The sequence below is a fragment of the Gasterosteus aculeatus genome, chromosome 13 (assembly GCF_964276395.1).
Source record: "Gasterosteus aculeatus chromosome 13, fGasAcu3.hap1.1, whole genome shotgun sequence".
Lineage (NCBI taxonomy): Eukaryota > Metazoa > Chordata > Actinopteri > Perciformes > Gasterosteidae > Gasterosteus > Gasterosteus aculeatus.
Window position 1 is genome coordinate 3979744 of NC_135701.1, and position 16553 is coordinate 3996296.

The window sequence follows — 16553 nt, forward strand, 5'->3', positions numbered from 1 at the left end:
AGCAGCCGGAGGGGTACAATCCGGGGAACTAATGTCGAACTGTTTATTTGCGATTAAATAAAAAAAAAAGAAGAACATTAGACACCTCGACCTGCGTTCGCTTCTATCTTCAGCCTTTGTGGAAAAAAATAACACTCGAATCAACAGATAGTTGGCAGATTAATCCCCGTGACATCCAGACCGGGGGCCCCACGTGGGGAGTCTGCCTGGATTGCACCCAGTTGGAGGCGATTGGACGACACATTGATGATTGGCGCGAGGATGGAGCTCAGTGCGCACTCATCCGTTGACATTGGTCGTCTGTAATGGTCGCTCCTCCCTCCCTCAGTGCGCCATTGGCTTTTTGGGTGGTGGAGGGAAGTTGTAGTTCTTCGCAGCGGACGCTCATCTGTAGTGCTCGTCATTGATTTATAAGAATTCAACTACACGTCCCGACGTCGCAACGCGGGCTCTCGTAATTGGTGTGAACGTGTAAATTGCGCTCGCGCCTCTGAATTTGACTGCGCAGCTCCAGAGGACGCAGCCGGTTCTCCAGAGGACGCAGCCGGTTCTCCAGAGGACGCAGCCGGTTCTCCAGAGGACGCAGCGGTCGGGCCGGGATGTGGAACATGAACGCGGGTTCTGCGGAGACATGAACCGATGCGCCGCGTGGCGACGGCACGCCGTGGAAGAAGCCCACGTCACGATGAGTCAAAAGTCGCTGCTTTGTAGATACAATCAGAGGAAATAGAGGATTTCGTTGTAGTTTAGGGGGGGAATCGGTCAGTTTTGTGCGCGCAGAATCGCGCGCTGGAGATTTGGGGCTGAGTCAACTCTTCCTCCGAATAAACTTTTGCTCTACTGTCGGAACAGAATGAGTGCCGGCCAGAGGTCCGAGGATATTTCCACTCTTCACGGGACCCACGCGCCTCGCACCGGTCACTGACACATCCTTTGTTTACGCACGAGAAGAGAGAAGGATCAGTGCACGCACGTTTTGTTTCCCACGTGTATGTGGATCCACTTTGCTCCGCTTTTTTAAATGATACGAGATCTGAGCAAGATGTACCCCCCGGCCCGGCATCCGGTAAGTACAGAGAGCGCCATCGGCTGAAGCGGTGCGTCCAAATCTGCGCGCATTAACAGCCGCACGCTTGGCGCGTAATGAGTTAAGATCCAAGTTTCTCGTGCCACTGCGCGCTCGCACGGACAATTGCACTCATTGTCAAACCGCTGCAGCTGTGTGTGTGTGTGTGTGCGTGCGTGTGTGTGCGTGTGTGTGTGTGTGCGTGCGCGCGCGTGTGCGTGGGCAAACGTGTAAGGAGACTGAGTGAAACCGAAAGGCCACCCGTATCACAGAGGCCCATTGTCCATTACAGTCTTGTCTGTGTGTGTTTGTGTGTTGTGACATTGAACTTTTGTGGCTCAGTTGTTCCTCTCTCTCTCCCCCCCTCTCCTCCCTCCCTACCGACGCGCCTTTCGCCTTTGGGGTGAGGTTCCCCACCAGCCGGGACAGCCGCTAAAGTTCACTGTCACCGAGTCCTGCGACCGGATCAAGGAGGAGTTCCACTTCCTGCAAGCCCAGTATCACAGGTGAGAGGTTTGGATGGCCAAGGAAACAGCTGCTCATCTGCAAAACACCGATACAGATGTTATCACAAGGGTCCAGCTTTGCATGGGTGCTGAAGAGTGACAGTATGCATTTTCAGATGATTAATTGAGAAAATGATCAGTAATTTAATTCATGATGAAAAAGATGGTCGGTTGTAGTCGTAGACTATTATTATCAACTGAGCGGTGTGGACTGTGGATGTGAGTCAAAATCAAAGAGTTGCAGCTTAATACCTTTCCTCAAAGCCCAAAGGTTACCAAGTATGTCACAAATCAATTCAATTTCAGGATAAACGCTAACACTACTCAGCCCATGATATTTGGTGAAGAACATTATGGCTTGTTTAGCACTGAACTCCAAATGAAGGACTTGGGACTTGTCAGTCTGGACTCGAGCCTTTTTATCGGGGTTCTCTTGGGACTTTCCGTTTGACTGTCTGGACTGGGGACACGAGAGGGAAGCCTTATTTGTGACATGCCAATCAACGACTTATTCCCAGCTCGCGGGAGTGAAGCATCCACATCATGAGGCAGAGGATCATTTCCGTGGTGCTGTACTTCCGGTCAAACTGTACCAAGCAGAAGTCACGATGCGACAGCATGAGAAGCGACAAAAAACTGATCTTTGAACGTGAATGTGACTGAGGAACAAAATATTCTCTGTTTGAGGTAGACATCCACCAGGAAGATCAAGGCCCCACTCTCCCTATAAGTTATGAAACATTTGTGAAAGTTATCCAATCTACCGTATTGACATTCACTGGAGATGTGTGCTAGCTGAGTACAAGCCCGACCTGCTGGGAAACGCAGCCCGTCAAGCTCCAACGAGCTTCACCTCAAAGTAATCAAGAATCTGAATCTCTTTGCCAGAAATCCTCCCTGGATTCTGTTACACGTGAAGTTTCTCTGTTTGTTCTGCGCTCAGCACCCTGACGTGTGCAGCAATTAGCTGTATGAGCTTGCTGTTGTGATTTTTTTTTTCCATTAACAGAAACGGTTAAGCTTCTGTCTAACCACAGTTGTAAAATGCATCCTGATTACATGATCACCTTTTTGTCAACGGTGCAGTTTGGGTATCCGCTCACACTGTAAAGAATACACGATGAGGTCCGCGCGGCCGTTTATTGATCCTGTAACTACTCCATTAACTACTGCGCTGCTGAGTAAGTGTCTCTGTCTGTTCGGAGTGTTTTTCCTGCACTCCAAAAGTTTCAAAATGGAAATTTAAAGCCACAGGATGTAGTCACCTTCCGGCTCAGGTTTTGTAAATTTGTTTTCGGGTGAGAAATCATTTTTGTCCCGAGTATCTTCATTTGATTGACACAAATGTTCCATTTTCCCTCTGCCCCACAGTCTGAAATTGGAGTGTGAGAAACTGGCCAGTGAGAAAACCGAGATGCAGAGACACTATGTCATGGTGAGTTTCAGTGCGTCTGTGTGTGTGTGTGTGTGTGTGTGGACCCATCAGTATTTTTAGCTTTGTTCTAAAAAAGCAACACGTTGGTTTCACCTCAGCTTGCTTTCATCTTTTTTTTTTTCAGTACTACGAAATGTCGTACGGACTTAACATCGAGATGCACAAGCAGGTAAGAAATGTTCCTTTATTACTTACAAAACCGAGAACCACATTTTGAAATCTGTAGTTGCTGCAGATTTGTAAAATATTTATACTGGTCTGTGGAGTTGGAGATGATTTATTGATCGCTGCTGGGGCTACGAGGTTCATTTGCTAGAAAGGCCAATCTGCAGTCAGTTTGGAATAAAAACAAACCTGAAGTATCTCAGGTTTTAAAATGTCCCACCGTGTTTTATGAGGCCCCACTTTTCGTACAAACTGTGGAGCCGATGCTGTACGGACAAAGAACACGTCTTCTATCAGCCCCAATGGAAAGGACAAAAAACAAAAAACATGTTTATTCAACTCCTCTTTCTATTTGTGTCTGTATTTCGCTTGAACCATTGAAACTATCAGATGTTTCTTTTACATATTTAAACAAGTCTTAAGTCTTTTTGTTGTATGGTGAAATCTTTATTTTAACAAACTGCTCTGTTCACAGACTGTAGCCTGAAAGGACTCTTTGCATTAACATGTACAATGTGAACCAAAATGAAAGAAATATCAGTTTCTTTTCATACACAATATTGCATTCATATTGGCTCTTGTTTTAATAGAAGAGTCATTTCTGGCTCCCTAAACCGTCTTGGAATAACATGGTAAAAAGAGCGACACACAGAATCTTTATTCTTTGAATCCAGAGGGTTAAAAGCATTTGGGAAGATTCTGGAAATACCTTCAGCACAGCGGCCAGATATATCAAACCACCTTTTTATTTTTTCAAATATCGCCCAAAACGGTTTGCTCGGCTGTGACTTAAATGCAGTGGGGAAAAAGGCACACCCAGGAAATTTCATAATCTATGTGGTTTACGGGGTTAAAAAAAAAGAAAAGCAGTAAAAGTAATTCCAAGCATGAATAATGATTTCATCAGCTAAATTGAATGAGAAATATGGACTTCAACGAGCCTTCACATTACCTCTCGCCTCTTTTTTTTTTTCACCGCCGTGGGTCATTAGCAAAAATGTCTGTGTTAACTGCACATGAGCTGCCAGGCTACATGGCTGGTAAACCAGCTACGTGCTCATATCCCCAGAAATGGTGTGTGTGTGTGTGTGTGCGAGCAGGTGATAAATGCTCTGCCTTTGCTCCGGCGTGTCTGTGTATCTGTACTGTATGTTCACCGTGTTTCAGGGAACCGGTAAACCAGCCTGTATGTAACATCACATCGAACATGTTTGCTGACTGTAGTGTGTGTGTGCATTTGTGTGCACGCTCCCTATGATTGTTTATTTAGTTGTGTGTGTCTGCCTTTGTGTATTCGTGCTCGTACTGTGCGTTAATCTGTGGGAAACCTTTTTCTCGTGTGTGTTTTTGTCTTTGCGGGATCTTCTGTTTTGAGTGTGTGTGTGTGTGTGTGTGTGAAAATCGCACACACATGCAACCTTTTACCGGCACACTAATCAGACCTGTGTGATCATACATGTGGGGTTGTCTTCTATAAATCCTTCTGTGTGTTTGTGTTCCTGTGTGTGTGTGTGTGTGTGTGTGTGTGTGTGTGTGTTGTTGGGGGGAAGGGGAGAACAAATATAAAAGAGGTGAAATATGGCCTGTGGCTCCTCGTGGTGTCCAATGATTTCTGTCAGGGAGCCGTTTTGGAGAGAGCATCCCTTATTTCTGCCAGCGGTGTGTGTGTGTGTGTGTGTGTGTGTGTGTGTGTGAGGTTTGGAAGCAAGCGAGTTTGATGTGCAGGATGTGTTGTGTGCACCGGTACTTCGGGTGTGTCTGTTGCGGATGCGCCGCGCCTGGCTCGTTGAGTGGAGGATGAGGCGGATTGTTAATATTGCTTGCTTAGCATTTTCCGAGGCTAATAGGCCACATTGATGTATTTTTTTTTAATTGTTCGGCTCTTCCCCGTGTTATTTACACAAGAGGGCCCCGCTGCCCCTCGTTAAAGACAAATTGACTCCTAGATGGAGGAGAGGACGGCCAGGCGGGGGAAAGGGTCCGAGAGCCGCAAGAGGACAGCTAATCAATTGCAAATTAGCGGGGCCCAACAAAGAAATAAAGCAAGCGAGGGGACGGGGAGGGAGAGCGCGAGAGAAGGAAGTAATGAGGCCTTTTGATGCAGAAGACTGGCAGCGTTTTCAATGAGGACTGACAACTCGTTAAACGGCAGCAGAGAGGGACATTCTTTTATTGTTGAGGATTTGGGTCACGTAATGTCCCGGAAAATGCATTTAGAAGAACATAGCGCGTCTTAACTTTTTTTAAATGACAGAAAATACCATTTAAAAAAGATGTTCATATTTTCTGATGGTTTACAAATACAAATCCATCACTTTTTGATTTAGAAATCTTCAGATCAGGTTATCCTTCTGTGTGTGTCAGGTAAAGTTGGGACCTCAACCTGGGGTTTGGGATCCGACAAAAATGGTCAGAATTAATCTAAGCAAGGGATGGAAGGTAGTTGGATGACAGTTAGACCACAACCACTTGTATCCCTCTGCTAAGTATGAAGTTATGGCCAGCAGCCAGTTAGCTTAGCTTAGCATAAAGACACGGGTGCTGGTGGACCTTTTTGATAAGGTGCAAAAAACAACTGCATCATTTACACGAAGCACTAACTCCGTATGGCGCCCTTTGTCTAATCCTCCCTGTCCGACCCACCGATCCGCTTGTGTCTTTAACTCACACACATTCACACTCACAAGGGAATACAGCCTTTATATGGTGGGGTCCATTAGGTGTATTAGCTGGTGGTGGAAAGTGGTGCTGATGCGGTGCTTACAATGCTCCAAAGGGGAGATGGACATTTGATCTTCTTTCGGACCCAATCTGACTCTGGGGCTCCTGCCTAATCTAATTCCTTTGCTATTAGGAGTATTTTAGGCTGTTTTCCTTCATGTTTTTGTGCAATATCTCTGGAAATAAGTGGTTATTGCTAGGGTCTTATTTTGTGCTGTTCTAGCTACAATATGGCAAGTAGGTGCTCTCAGGTAGACGATGAAAGCATATCCGGTAGTACAGCCCTTGTAACTGTCCATGTAAGTCAGGCAGTCGGTGCATGTTTCTGATCCGATCACCAGGGGCCGAATAAGTTTGATGTTACCCACACGCTGCCTGCTGCCTGATTCACCCCCCACTTGCTTTTTTAGCTGGAGGAACGTTTCTCTGGGCGACTCACACAGAGAGGGTCAAAGATAAATTCAGCGCAAATGATCTTGCCTCTGAGGTTGCTCCGCTTTATGTGACCGCGGAGTCTTCTAATCTGGCAATAAGCTCGCTGGATCGACCCGAGTTTGAGTCCTCACCTTAGAGGACTCTCTCCGGCAAGTCGTTTCTCGTTATTTATCTGCTGTCGAGGCGTTTGACAGGTTCGGGTCGAAGTCGAGGCCTGCCAGCTGCAGAACAACAACAAAAACAACAAAATCTCTAGGTTTACACAATCCACAGGACACTTAAAAAAAAGGAAAAGTGGCCCTGCATTTTCGCTTTTGCTGTTTGTATTGGCAGACGTGGTTGGCCAAACCGGATGACTTCCCATGCACTCCGGTCCACAGTCACACTGGTCGGGCATTGATGTTAAAATGTCACCTGAAATTGGTTGTGTTGCCTGGCGGGGGCAAAAAGCGTCTCCATTTCCTTTTTTCTGCTCCACCACTTTTGTTTCCTTTTCCGTGCCAACGTCTCAGGTTCACCTCTTCAACAAGAATCGATCGGCGGTTCAGGTTGTTGGTTGTAGTTGTTGTGAGATCCGCAGCTTTACTTCGGTTGGAGCCTATTTGCTACCACTGTGTGGCCTTACAAACAAAGCACAAGCCTGCTCTCCTTTCTGTGGATTTTACACAAAGCGCTCATCACATGACACCAGCGAATGGGAATCGGCGTTAATGACACGTTGACAAAGCAATTACTCATTTAGCTGCTAGCTGGTTAGCTTGTTAACTCCACCGTGCTTCCATGCTAAAGTTACTCTGGTTACAGAACAGCCAGAGAACAGAGGCGAGCAGGCCGCTGCATTCCAGCCTGCAGCCTCAGGAGACCATGTCCTCCCTCCTCTCGGCAACGTCGTCTCCCAGCGGTGGGGAGTGAGGCCGAGGGGCCGCGGGGATGTAATTCTTGTCTCATCTGCGGTCTGATAAATGGCAAATCCATCAAAAGCCGTGACCCATACTGCTAGTTTCCAAGCGAGCGTAGGTGTCACGTTTTTGGCGTTTTCAAAATGATGCCGCAGGTGGACTTGCTCAAACCTCTCCAATAGAAGTTTACAATTCCTCCCTCAAATACTTGAAAATCAATAGTGATACTGCCAACCATTCATTGTGTCCTTGAACATCTAATTCCTCATGCTAGATGCTTTTTTTCAGTCATTCAGTTCTTAAGGGACAAATATTTTGTTCATGGCCGTTTGCTCTCCACACACACACCTAACTAAGGTACCCTTGAGCAATGCACTAACCAACAACTACGGGGGAGTTTCCCAGAGGCTAATATGTACTGGGCACTGGGGAGACAGTGTGTGTTAAACTGAACCAAGCTGTAAAAGGGCATGTGTGCACAGCCAGTCTTCCCTGGATAAACGTTAAATATTAAAGGAAAATGTCCGTGTTTTAGGTGTGCAGGACTTTGTTAATCACAGGTAAACGCAATAATGACTCCCGACTGATTCTCAGGCATCGCGTGTGTGTCCATTGCCTTGGAAGTCTTTACAAGTCTCATTAACAAAACTAGAGAACTGGCGAATAGTTGAATTGTGAAGCTAACGGTGGAACTATTCAGAGCATTCCCCCCTCAAATGTCAGCAGATTGAATTCATGCTTCTGCTGTTACGTTTGGTTTGGCTCTGACTAATCTTCTAGTCTAAATGGTAAAAACTTAATCAGTGCCGAGCACAGGTCTTTTGTCTCTGCAGAGAGAAATAAATCAGAACTTTCTGCTGATCTAAAAACACACTAATACACTGCAGCTGGAATTGCTCTGTAAAAGTATTTTCCTTTGCATTTATTGAAAATACAGTTCTTCTTAACTTAAGGTACTTTGACATGTACTCTCTGAAAGCTGGTGTCATGGAGATCTCCAGTGTACTCCCAGAAATGATTTATTGATTAGTAGAGTGACAGAAAATTGATGGAGCTTAATGTAGCGCTGGCCGAAGGAGGTCCCCAAGGCGCAGAATTACTTTCAGTCTGATCCCGTCGAGGCTTGGAGATTTCCTCTCGACAATCCACTCAACGCAGTCTTCGGTTCCTGTAGAAACAGCCCACCTCCATCGCTCGTAGTTCTTGCAGATCCATGCCTTTCCAAATAACACACTAAACAGAACGAGCAGTTCACACACTTTGCCTCCCGACCGCCATCCTTCGATTGCAAGGCACCATGGGGACACAAAGCCGTTTGCAGACTGTTGCTCAGTGTTTATTTTGCTAACCTCTAACGATTGATGGAACTAGCAGCGCGCACACGGCCGAGCACACTGCCGCCATTCAGCCGCTGCGACGCAGGCAGGCGGTTTGGTTGATTAATTCAACCCGATACAGCAGTGATCATTGCAGACACGGCTGGCGGAGATTTACTTTACTGAGTACAACTTTCCCGTATCTTGTTTTACGGTGTCGCGGTGGCTCCCTCAGAAGTTTGTACTTCCCCATTCTGCCTCCTTTAAGCTTCCGTCCCGTCTCTGGCCCACTCATTACCACTTCGCTACCCATTTCCCGTCCCTGTCACCGTACCGCTTTGCCTCATCAGCTCTGCAGTATCCTGCAACCTGACAACTTGTAACCTGCCAATTTCCACTCACTCCCAGCGAGATTGTCAATGGTGCTTATGGCTTTTCTGCTTCTTTGCTGCTTTTCCTGACCTGGCTTTGGACTTGTTTGTTCAGACTTCCGTCCTGTGGCTAGCGGTAGTTGCAGCACTGTTTGCATCCTGTTGTTTTGGCTTTGCCGATGGATTTTCAATAGTCAAGTCAGAACACGGCAAGTGTTTACTATCATTATAATGAAAATGAAAAAGTAACATTTTTTGTAAAATCTGGAGCGCGGGAGAGTTCTCTGACCACCTTGTCTACAGGGACTTTCTGTTATATAGTTATATTTATTCTAACAAAACAAACGCTGCTTAGTATGTGGTTCTGTAGTCTATCTTTTTTCCTGTGTTTGAGTTTGGATTTCAGTTGCACTGCTATCACTCCCTTTGGGACAGTAGATCAGACAATTTCCTGTAAAAAAAAGGAGAAAAATAAATCTTAGCTGATGTGGAGAGAGAGCTGTCTAATCTTTAAAAGCCGCCCCTCGGGTTGCGTAAAACCATCTGATGAATACAGAGAAGGCTGTGGAGGGGTGTTGCTGCGTGTGAGCGCGGTGGTGTTTATGTGTACCTTCCTGCCATAACCTTCCTGGCGCAGATTATTACGGGTTTGTATCGGCGGGTGGGCGTCTGAAGGTTTGCTCTCATGGCCTCCAGGGTGGCTTCTGTTTCTACCGATGCCTGAGATCACCTCTGTCAAGGTTGTATACGTGGAACGAGCCCGTGACATCGTCTTCGAATTGGAGGAACAAACTCAGCCCGTGATGGCTTTTTTAAGCAGTAATATCATAAATAAAATGACAAAAATATTACGCTTTTCAAAAAAGTGCGCACTCTTTTCTTCCAAAATCCTCCAAATTCTCAAGGTGACAAAATCCTGTGTTTTTATTTTCAATTAAATGGTGGTGGTCTTCGTCATCGTGGTGTGTGGTTGATCTGCTGTTCTCGAGTTTGGTAATCTGTATTTTTGTAGCCAATGAGCAGAGTTTGCAATCAAATCAAATGTATACTGTTTAAAATCTAGTGGCGGCTGGTGGATTATTTTTTTGGTAGGGCCAGTCAATCACTTTCAGTATCAACATCCCAACATTCCATGCAAACGGTATCAAACACGCATTATTAGTTTGCAGTTAAACTTTTGGAATAAATGTTAAATATTTAACATAATAAGGACATATTATTCAAACAGTTCAGTATGAATATATATATATACATTAGGCGTGTAACGATTCATTTTAACAACGATTCGATTGGAATCACGATTCATGGTTGCCGATTCGATTCATGGACGATCTGGGTTCATTTAGAACGATTTGATTCGATTGAGTGACTTGAAATCGATTCAGTAACTTTACTGGACAGTGCAGGCAAAGTTTCTGAGTTTCCTGTTGTTTCTAGTAAGGAAATCAGGTTTAAATTAATTATGGATATTATAAACAAGCAAACAACAATTAATGGCAAATGTATGAACCTTTTATTTTAATCAAGTGACATTTTCAATGTAAACATTACACAATAATGACACAATGTTTGGATCAATTCACAGAACCCTAGATTTTCAACCACACTGTAGGGTCGCATGTCTTTACAGATAAACTTGGCAATTGTTACTGTGATGGTGAGTTTGGTGCTGGCGAGGCCTGAGGGGTCTGCAGAGCGGAGTTACCTGCTGCTGCTGCAGCGGTGACGCTGCTAGAGGCGCCTGACGGTCGGCGTTGTTTAATCCCCGATTATATACCGGGTATATAATCCACGTATCAAAAATACAAATATTGACTATTTGTAAAATGTATTTTTAATATAATAAACAACAAAAGCTAATCAAAAATGTATATATTTTCCTCTTTCTTTCGTCCCTCATGGTGGGGGACGCCCCTTGCCCTCTATGGTAAGAACGGAAGGAGAGGATCAGGTCTTTGTGGTCTTGGTTGAGGTTGAAAAGACGGATAAAGTTTTCTGCCTTGAACCTGGTTGGTTGAGGCCAAAATCTACAAGCTGATGCTACATGGATTTTTGCCTCAAATATTTCAGTTTAATGTGCACAAAGAGTTGTGGTGAAAACAACAGATAAAACAATACATTTTTTTGCAGAATGACTGTTGAATGGATGATTGAGTGATGATTGATGGATGGATGTCATGACATTAATTGTTGGAACCGGTCGGTACATGGTGTTGTATTTTTTGGGAAATATATTGTTAAAAATGTTAAAACAAGGAGGATGTGATCTCAAAGTGTTTAAAAAGGCCTTTTCTTAATCTTAACCCATGGACTTTCCTCACAATCTAACTAACATGCAAAGATACGTCTACATTCCGTAGAAACCGTTTCTTACAGCTCAACAACTGAGAATGCATCAAATGACTCACGTTTCACCCGTGGGCGTTACTTTAATTTAACATGCGCTGCACTTGTCTTGAGTGAGCATACTTTTTCGGTCGTCTGAGGAGGAAGCCTCCAACTCTTCGGCCCTTCGGTGAATTTTTAAAGACTTTTTGTCTTGTCTGCGCCCACCTCACTGTCTTGCAGGCGGAGATTGTCAAGCGGCTGAACGCGATCTGCGCCCAAGTCATCCCCTTCCTCTCTCAGGAGGTAAGACCGAATCAAAAACACACGCCCATAGCTGTGATGTAAGACGTGGTGGGCGAGAGACAGAGCAACGGAAAAGTGTGCAGTGAATTGGGAGGACAAACCGACAGATATGGACACACACTCACACAGATTATCCTCGGCTAATCCCTTCTGCTTGGGACAGGCAGATATGCTCTGAATTTATTAAATGTCTCCCACAAACATATGCAGGAGCCTGTGTGTGTGTGTGTGTGTGTGTCTGTGTGCGTCCACCTGCATGCACATCAAATAAACAGGTGGTGGGAGTAGGAGTTGTGTTTCACACAGTGTGTTTAATATGAAACCTTTAGGCGTGTTTTTTTAGCTGGTAAATCCTGTCTCTGGAGGAGTTGAAAGTGTGTGCGTGTGTGTGTGTGTGTGTGTGCTGAGGGGTGGGAACAGCAGGAAGGAGCAAGTGTGGACTCCGAAAACCTCTCCTCCAGATTAGCCATGGTTTAGGAGGGTTTAGGGTGGATTAGGAATAATGGCATTAGACGGCGGTGCGGCTCCACAGGCAGGGGGGACGTGGCGGCTTTTTACCGCTTTGTTTCTTTCAAACGTGCAAACAAACCTCATGGTGTTATAGATCAGTAAACTGACTGATGTTGTTCTTTGACGCAAAACGTCTACCCTATTTCCTTGAACGATGATGATTACATAGGTATGAATGTACTGAGTTGTTATTTATTATAATAATAGTTATTTATTATAATAGTATCCAATTTCCCATATTGGCCCAATCAGCCACAGACAATATAGGTATCAGTGCAAGACATTTATTTGTAAAAAAAGCTATATTTTAGTATTATAATTTGAACGACCCCAGCTTTGATATCCAGCACAATTTGGCCACCCTGATGTGATGAATTTGATTGTTTTATTAGATGTGACAGTTCCTGAAGGGATCTAATTCATATTTCTGCATTATTAATATTTCTGTAATACTTCTACTGTGTATGTTGGTCACAGAGAACCGCCGATGTTTAGAGTCGTGTTGTGATGGCGTTCAGTGATCTTTATCTTTGCCTCGAGCAAACTTGTGCAAATTTGGCACAAATCAGAATACGGTCATCGAAGGGCAATATTTCAGGAGCAGTTTGAGGGAATTTTAGCACAAATGTCCACTTGGACGAGTAAATGGTGACTAGAGTTGGATAGGCAAAGGTACGGGTACCTTACAAAACATCTTTCTTGGCCATAACTTAAAGAATTCTAGTGATGACATTTTCACACGGATGTCGAATACGATGAAATGAAGCAGTGAGTCAGACATGAATGTAAAGTGTGACTTGACTGGTTGCAGGAGACGTACGTAATTCTAGATTTGCTTTTTGCATCATCTCCCTTAACTATTGCAAATACTTTGAGGCAGCGATCAAAGCGGCAGTCGCTCCATCGAGTATCATTTCTGTAACATAAATGATTGGATTAAATCTTAAGCATCTGATCTGGCTGAAATGTCAAAGTAAATTGTTTGTCCCATGTCTGTAATTATAAGGATCATTGATCATTTTGCTTTAGAGCCCAATATCCAGCAGAGCGATGGATCTTTTCATGTGTGCGAGTCGCGTTCAGAGGGTCAGACTGGTCGTTCAGAGGTGACGCTGAACCCGCCGGTCAGCTTCATTTCCACAGCGGATAAGCTCTTTCTTCTCTGCCCTGCTTTGATGTTTAGCACTTCCCCGACTGAATCTTGGCTTCCCTCCCTCACCGTCTGGATCTGTCTCTCTCCGCAACCTTTGGATGACTTTGCCCTCATAGCCTGTCTGTCTCCGTCTGGGGATCCGTCTCCGTCTCCACAAATATGGCGGTTTTCTCCCCGTGAGGTTTTTTTAATCAACTACGCCACTCCGACAACTCGCAGGCCAGCTGCATAAAGTGCACAGTTATGGCATTTGGTTTGAGGGAAGTCGCTGATGTCAACTATAGCACATACGTTATTAAAGGCTCACACATTTGGTTTCTCTGTGAGATATCATGGGAGTTTGCATCAGGATGTTTGTATTAGTTCATCTTGGACATGAGTTTTCAAATTCTGCTCCCTGAAGACGGAATCAACTGACCTGTAAAAGTCACACTTGACCAGTTTACACGCAAAAACATTTTATTCGTGAGTCTACTGAACATACTGGTTTTCCTAAAATAAAGAGCAGCGATAACTTGACCTGTAAAGTTGTTTTTACCAGAGAATCGTTGATACGTGTCCTTGTTGCTGGTAGAGGTCGCAATCATCAGAACCGTCCCTTTTAAAGACCTGGTTGTCCCAATACAGCAGCCAGTTTTTTCTCTCCGTCTCAGTTCCTGCTGCAATGTCCCGCTCACTCAGATCTTCCCTGTCTGTCTCTCTCGCAGCATCAGCAGCAGGTGGTGCAGGCGGTGGAGCGGGCCAAGCAGGTCACCATGGCTGAACTCAACGCCATCATAGGAGTGGGTGTACTACGCGCACACACACATGCACACGCTGTAATAGGAATAGCTTTAAGGCGGAACAGAGATACATGTTCTACAGAGATGAGTCTGGATGAGAACTTGAGCCAAACTAACTGCTGACTGCACCACTTAGTTGCAGCAATAGTGATGAATACGGGTGCAACTAACAATTATTTTATATTAACTTTATTATAAAACAGAACTGCAAATTCACATTGTAAAAAAAGTGCAGAACTTTTTAAAATGGCATTAAAAAGTACAACACATAAAAATGTATTTAAAAAAAATAACCAATATGGGACAAAGCACAAAAAATATACATGAAAAAATGAATCGTCCAAAAAAGGCGAGTAAATAAAAACGTGTCTTAGTCTTGCTAACTGCTTTACTGCTGTTAGTAGCGAGCTAACGCTAGCTTGATCAGCTGGATGACGAGTAAACAGCAGCAAATTGTTGTTGTTTTTTTTCCGCACACATCTCCACAACTCATTGAGTGACGTAATCATTGGGCGACACAACGAACGTTAGACCTACGATGAATTTGACATGGCAGTAGGTGCATCTGAGGGAGCTGTCGCTCCGCTCCACGTGGGACTAGTTGGATCCAATCGGCTCTGACAATTAAAAATAGACGTGCAAATCGGACAAGAGCCAGATTTTTTTTTAAATCCAGAAGATCCAGTTGTGTCGCTCTAGAGAAGTTCAGCTTCACTCTATCGAAGTAAAACTTTCCAGGATTGCTGTCCACACACTGGACTTGGATATGTATTTTGCCTGCTATCTTTATGTTTTAAAGGTCTTGATACCCGTTGATACCCAAGTACCAAAACCAGGAAGCGAGAAGCCTGAAAAAAGTTCTGCGTTATTACCAGTTAAAGAGAATTCAACGCTTCAAGTTCTTCAGCAAGCTTCTAAGCTTTATTACACCGACAAGTACACACCAGTGTCACAAGTTTGTTCACCACAGCGCTGAGGAGTTAGTTGATTGACGGATGAATATTCTTCTTGCACAAATCATGTGTTGAGTTTTAACAATGGAAAGGGGTTCTCACTGTAACGTATATATTTGTATGCAATATTGAGATATACATTCACATTTCCTTTAAAAAGTCTTTCAATTCAAGAGAGGTGTATTTCCTCTAACATACTTTCTTTCTTTGTGAGGACTCCTGAAAATATTCTCATCTTCTTGCATGCAAAGCGTTGCCCAACACCAACCCATTGCTTCTGTGTGCGGTTCAGCAGCAGCAGCTCCAGGCTCAGCACCTGTCCCACGGCCACGCCATCCCCGTCCCACTCACGCCTCACCCGGCGGGCCTCCAGCCCCCCCTGGTCCCCGGGGCCGGCACCACCGCCAGCCTCCTGGCCCTGTCGTCCGCCCTGAGCCACCAGCTGCCGCTCAAAGACGAGAGGAAGCTCCTTGACAACAGCGGTGATCACCCGAGAGGTAAGGCCCGCCCTGCTGTGTGTGTGTGTGTGTGTGTGTGTGTGTGTGTGTGTGTGTGTGTGTGTTCAAGCAACACTGTTCAAGCTTCTTTGTGTGTCAAAGTTTATATTTGGTTACTTCCTCTTCCATTTTCCAATTAGACTATTGCATTTAATTCTGCTTTACCGTATCTGGGAAGGGAGGAGAATATTGAATATTAATTTAATTAGATTGCTGCGTCCTCTCTTGCACACGGACTGATTATACGTCTTCATAAAGTCAATATAGTAGACTAAAGTTCAATTTGGTCTATCTGAGATTTAGAAAATACAAAGAACCCAAATATAACACATTCATATTAACGAAAAAACATTCTTGTGCAGATACTGAATGTGTTTTGATAAACAGAAACACTGAAGCTTTTGTCTTTTGTTTAAGAAGTGGTCGTATACGAATTGACATGTTTGGAATATTCAGTTATGGATTTATACCACTGGCTTAATCGTTGGTAGTCTGAATGAAAAGCAGAACTGATTTGTCATTGTGCCATTCTAATTGGTCTGACAAGGAGCGATACACAAGCAGCCTTGATGCCTCTTTCTCCTCCGTGCTCGCAGAACGCCGCTGATTCTTCTGCGAGCCGACTTTGAGCTTGAGCATTGCAATTACAGCGCACAGAGAACGCGGTGTGGCTGCACGACGGAGACAATGTTGATTACTCTGCAGCAGCATGACTGCGAGTTTATTTTGTATTTTTTATCCTTGCCCCTGTAGCTGCAGTGCATTCTTACCTCCATTATAAGCACAATCGATACCAATTACACAAGTGACCCCTCCACTGTGACGATCGTTAAAACGCTGCAGCAGCATATAAAGAAGTTTACGAGAGCACAGAGGCGCTATCGCTGGTTACAGGTGTGCTAACGTACTTTACTAACAGCACCAACCTCTCTGTGTGATCACCAACATGACGAGCTCCGACTCCACCATCTGAAACGATGGCCTGAGGGTCCGTGGAGGAGAGCCGGGCGGTGCTGTAGGCGCTGGCCTGAGTGAAGGGTCGACTCCTCCTAGCTGAGCTCCAGTGGATATAGGGAATGAGAGGGATCTACATGTGTATTTTTAAATGGATTT

The 16553-nt window shown here is 44.7% G+C and overlaps 1 protein-coding gene across 3 annotated transcripts in view; it reads left to right on the forward strand.

Moving 5' to 3' along the window:
• Positions 1–273: 273 nt before the first annotated feature.
• Positions 274–16553, forward strand: part of LOC120831134 (transducin-like enhancer protein 4) — a 30813-nt gene continuing 14533 nt past the window's right edge. The window contains exons 1-7 of one of the 3 annotated variants that reach the window (XM_078087042.1): positions 274–1066; positions 1487–1572; positions 2944–3007; positions 3132–3176; positions 11483–11545; positions 13916–13990; positions 15236–15440. In XM_078087042.1, the coding sequence (XP_077943168.1) occupies positions 1022–1066; positions 1487–1572; positions 2944–3007; positions 3132–3176; positions 11483–11545; positions 13916–13990; positions 15236–15440 (583 nt within the window). In that variant the 5' untranslated portion in view covers positions 274–1021. Of the gene's footprint in view, positions 1067–1474; positions 1573–2943; positions 3008–3131; positions 3177–11482; positions 11546–13915; positions 13991–15235; positions 15441–16553 lie in introns of all 3 variants that reach the window. The other 2 variants (XM_078087040.1, XM_078087041.1) reach the window with 2 other exon arrangements.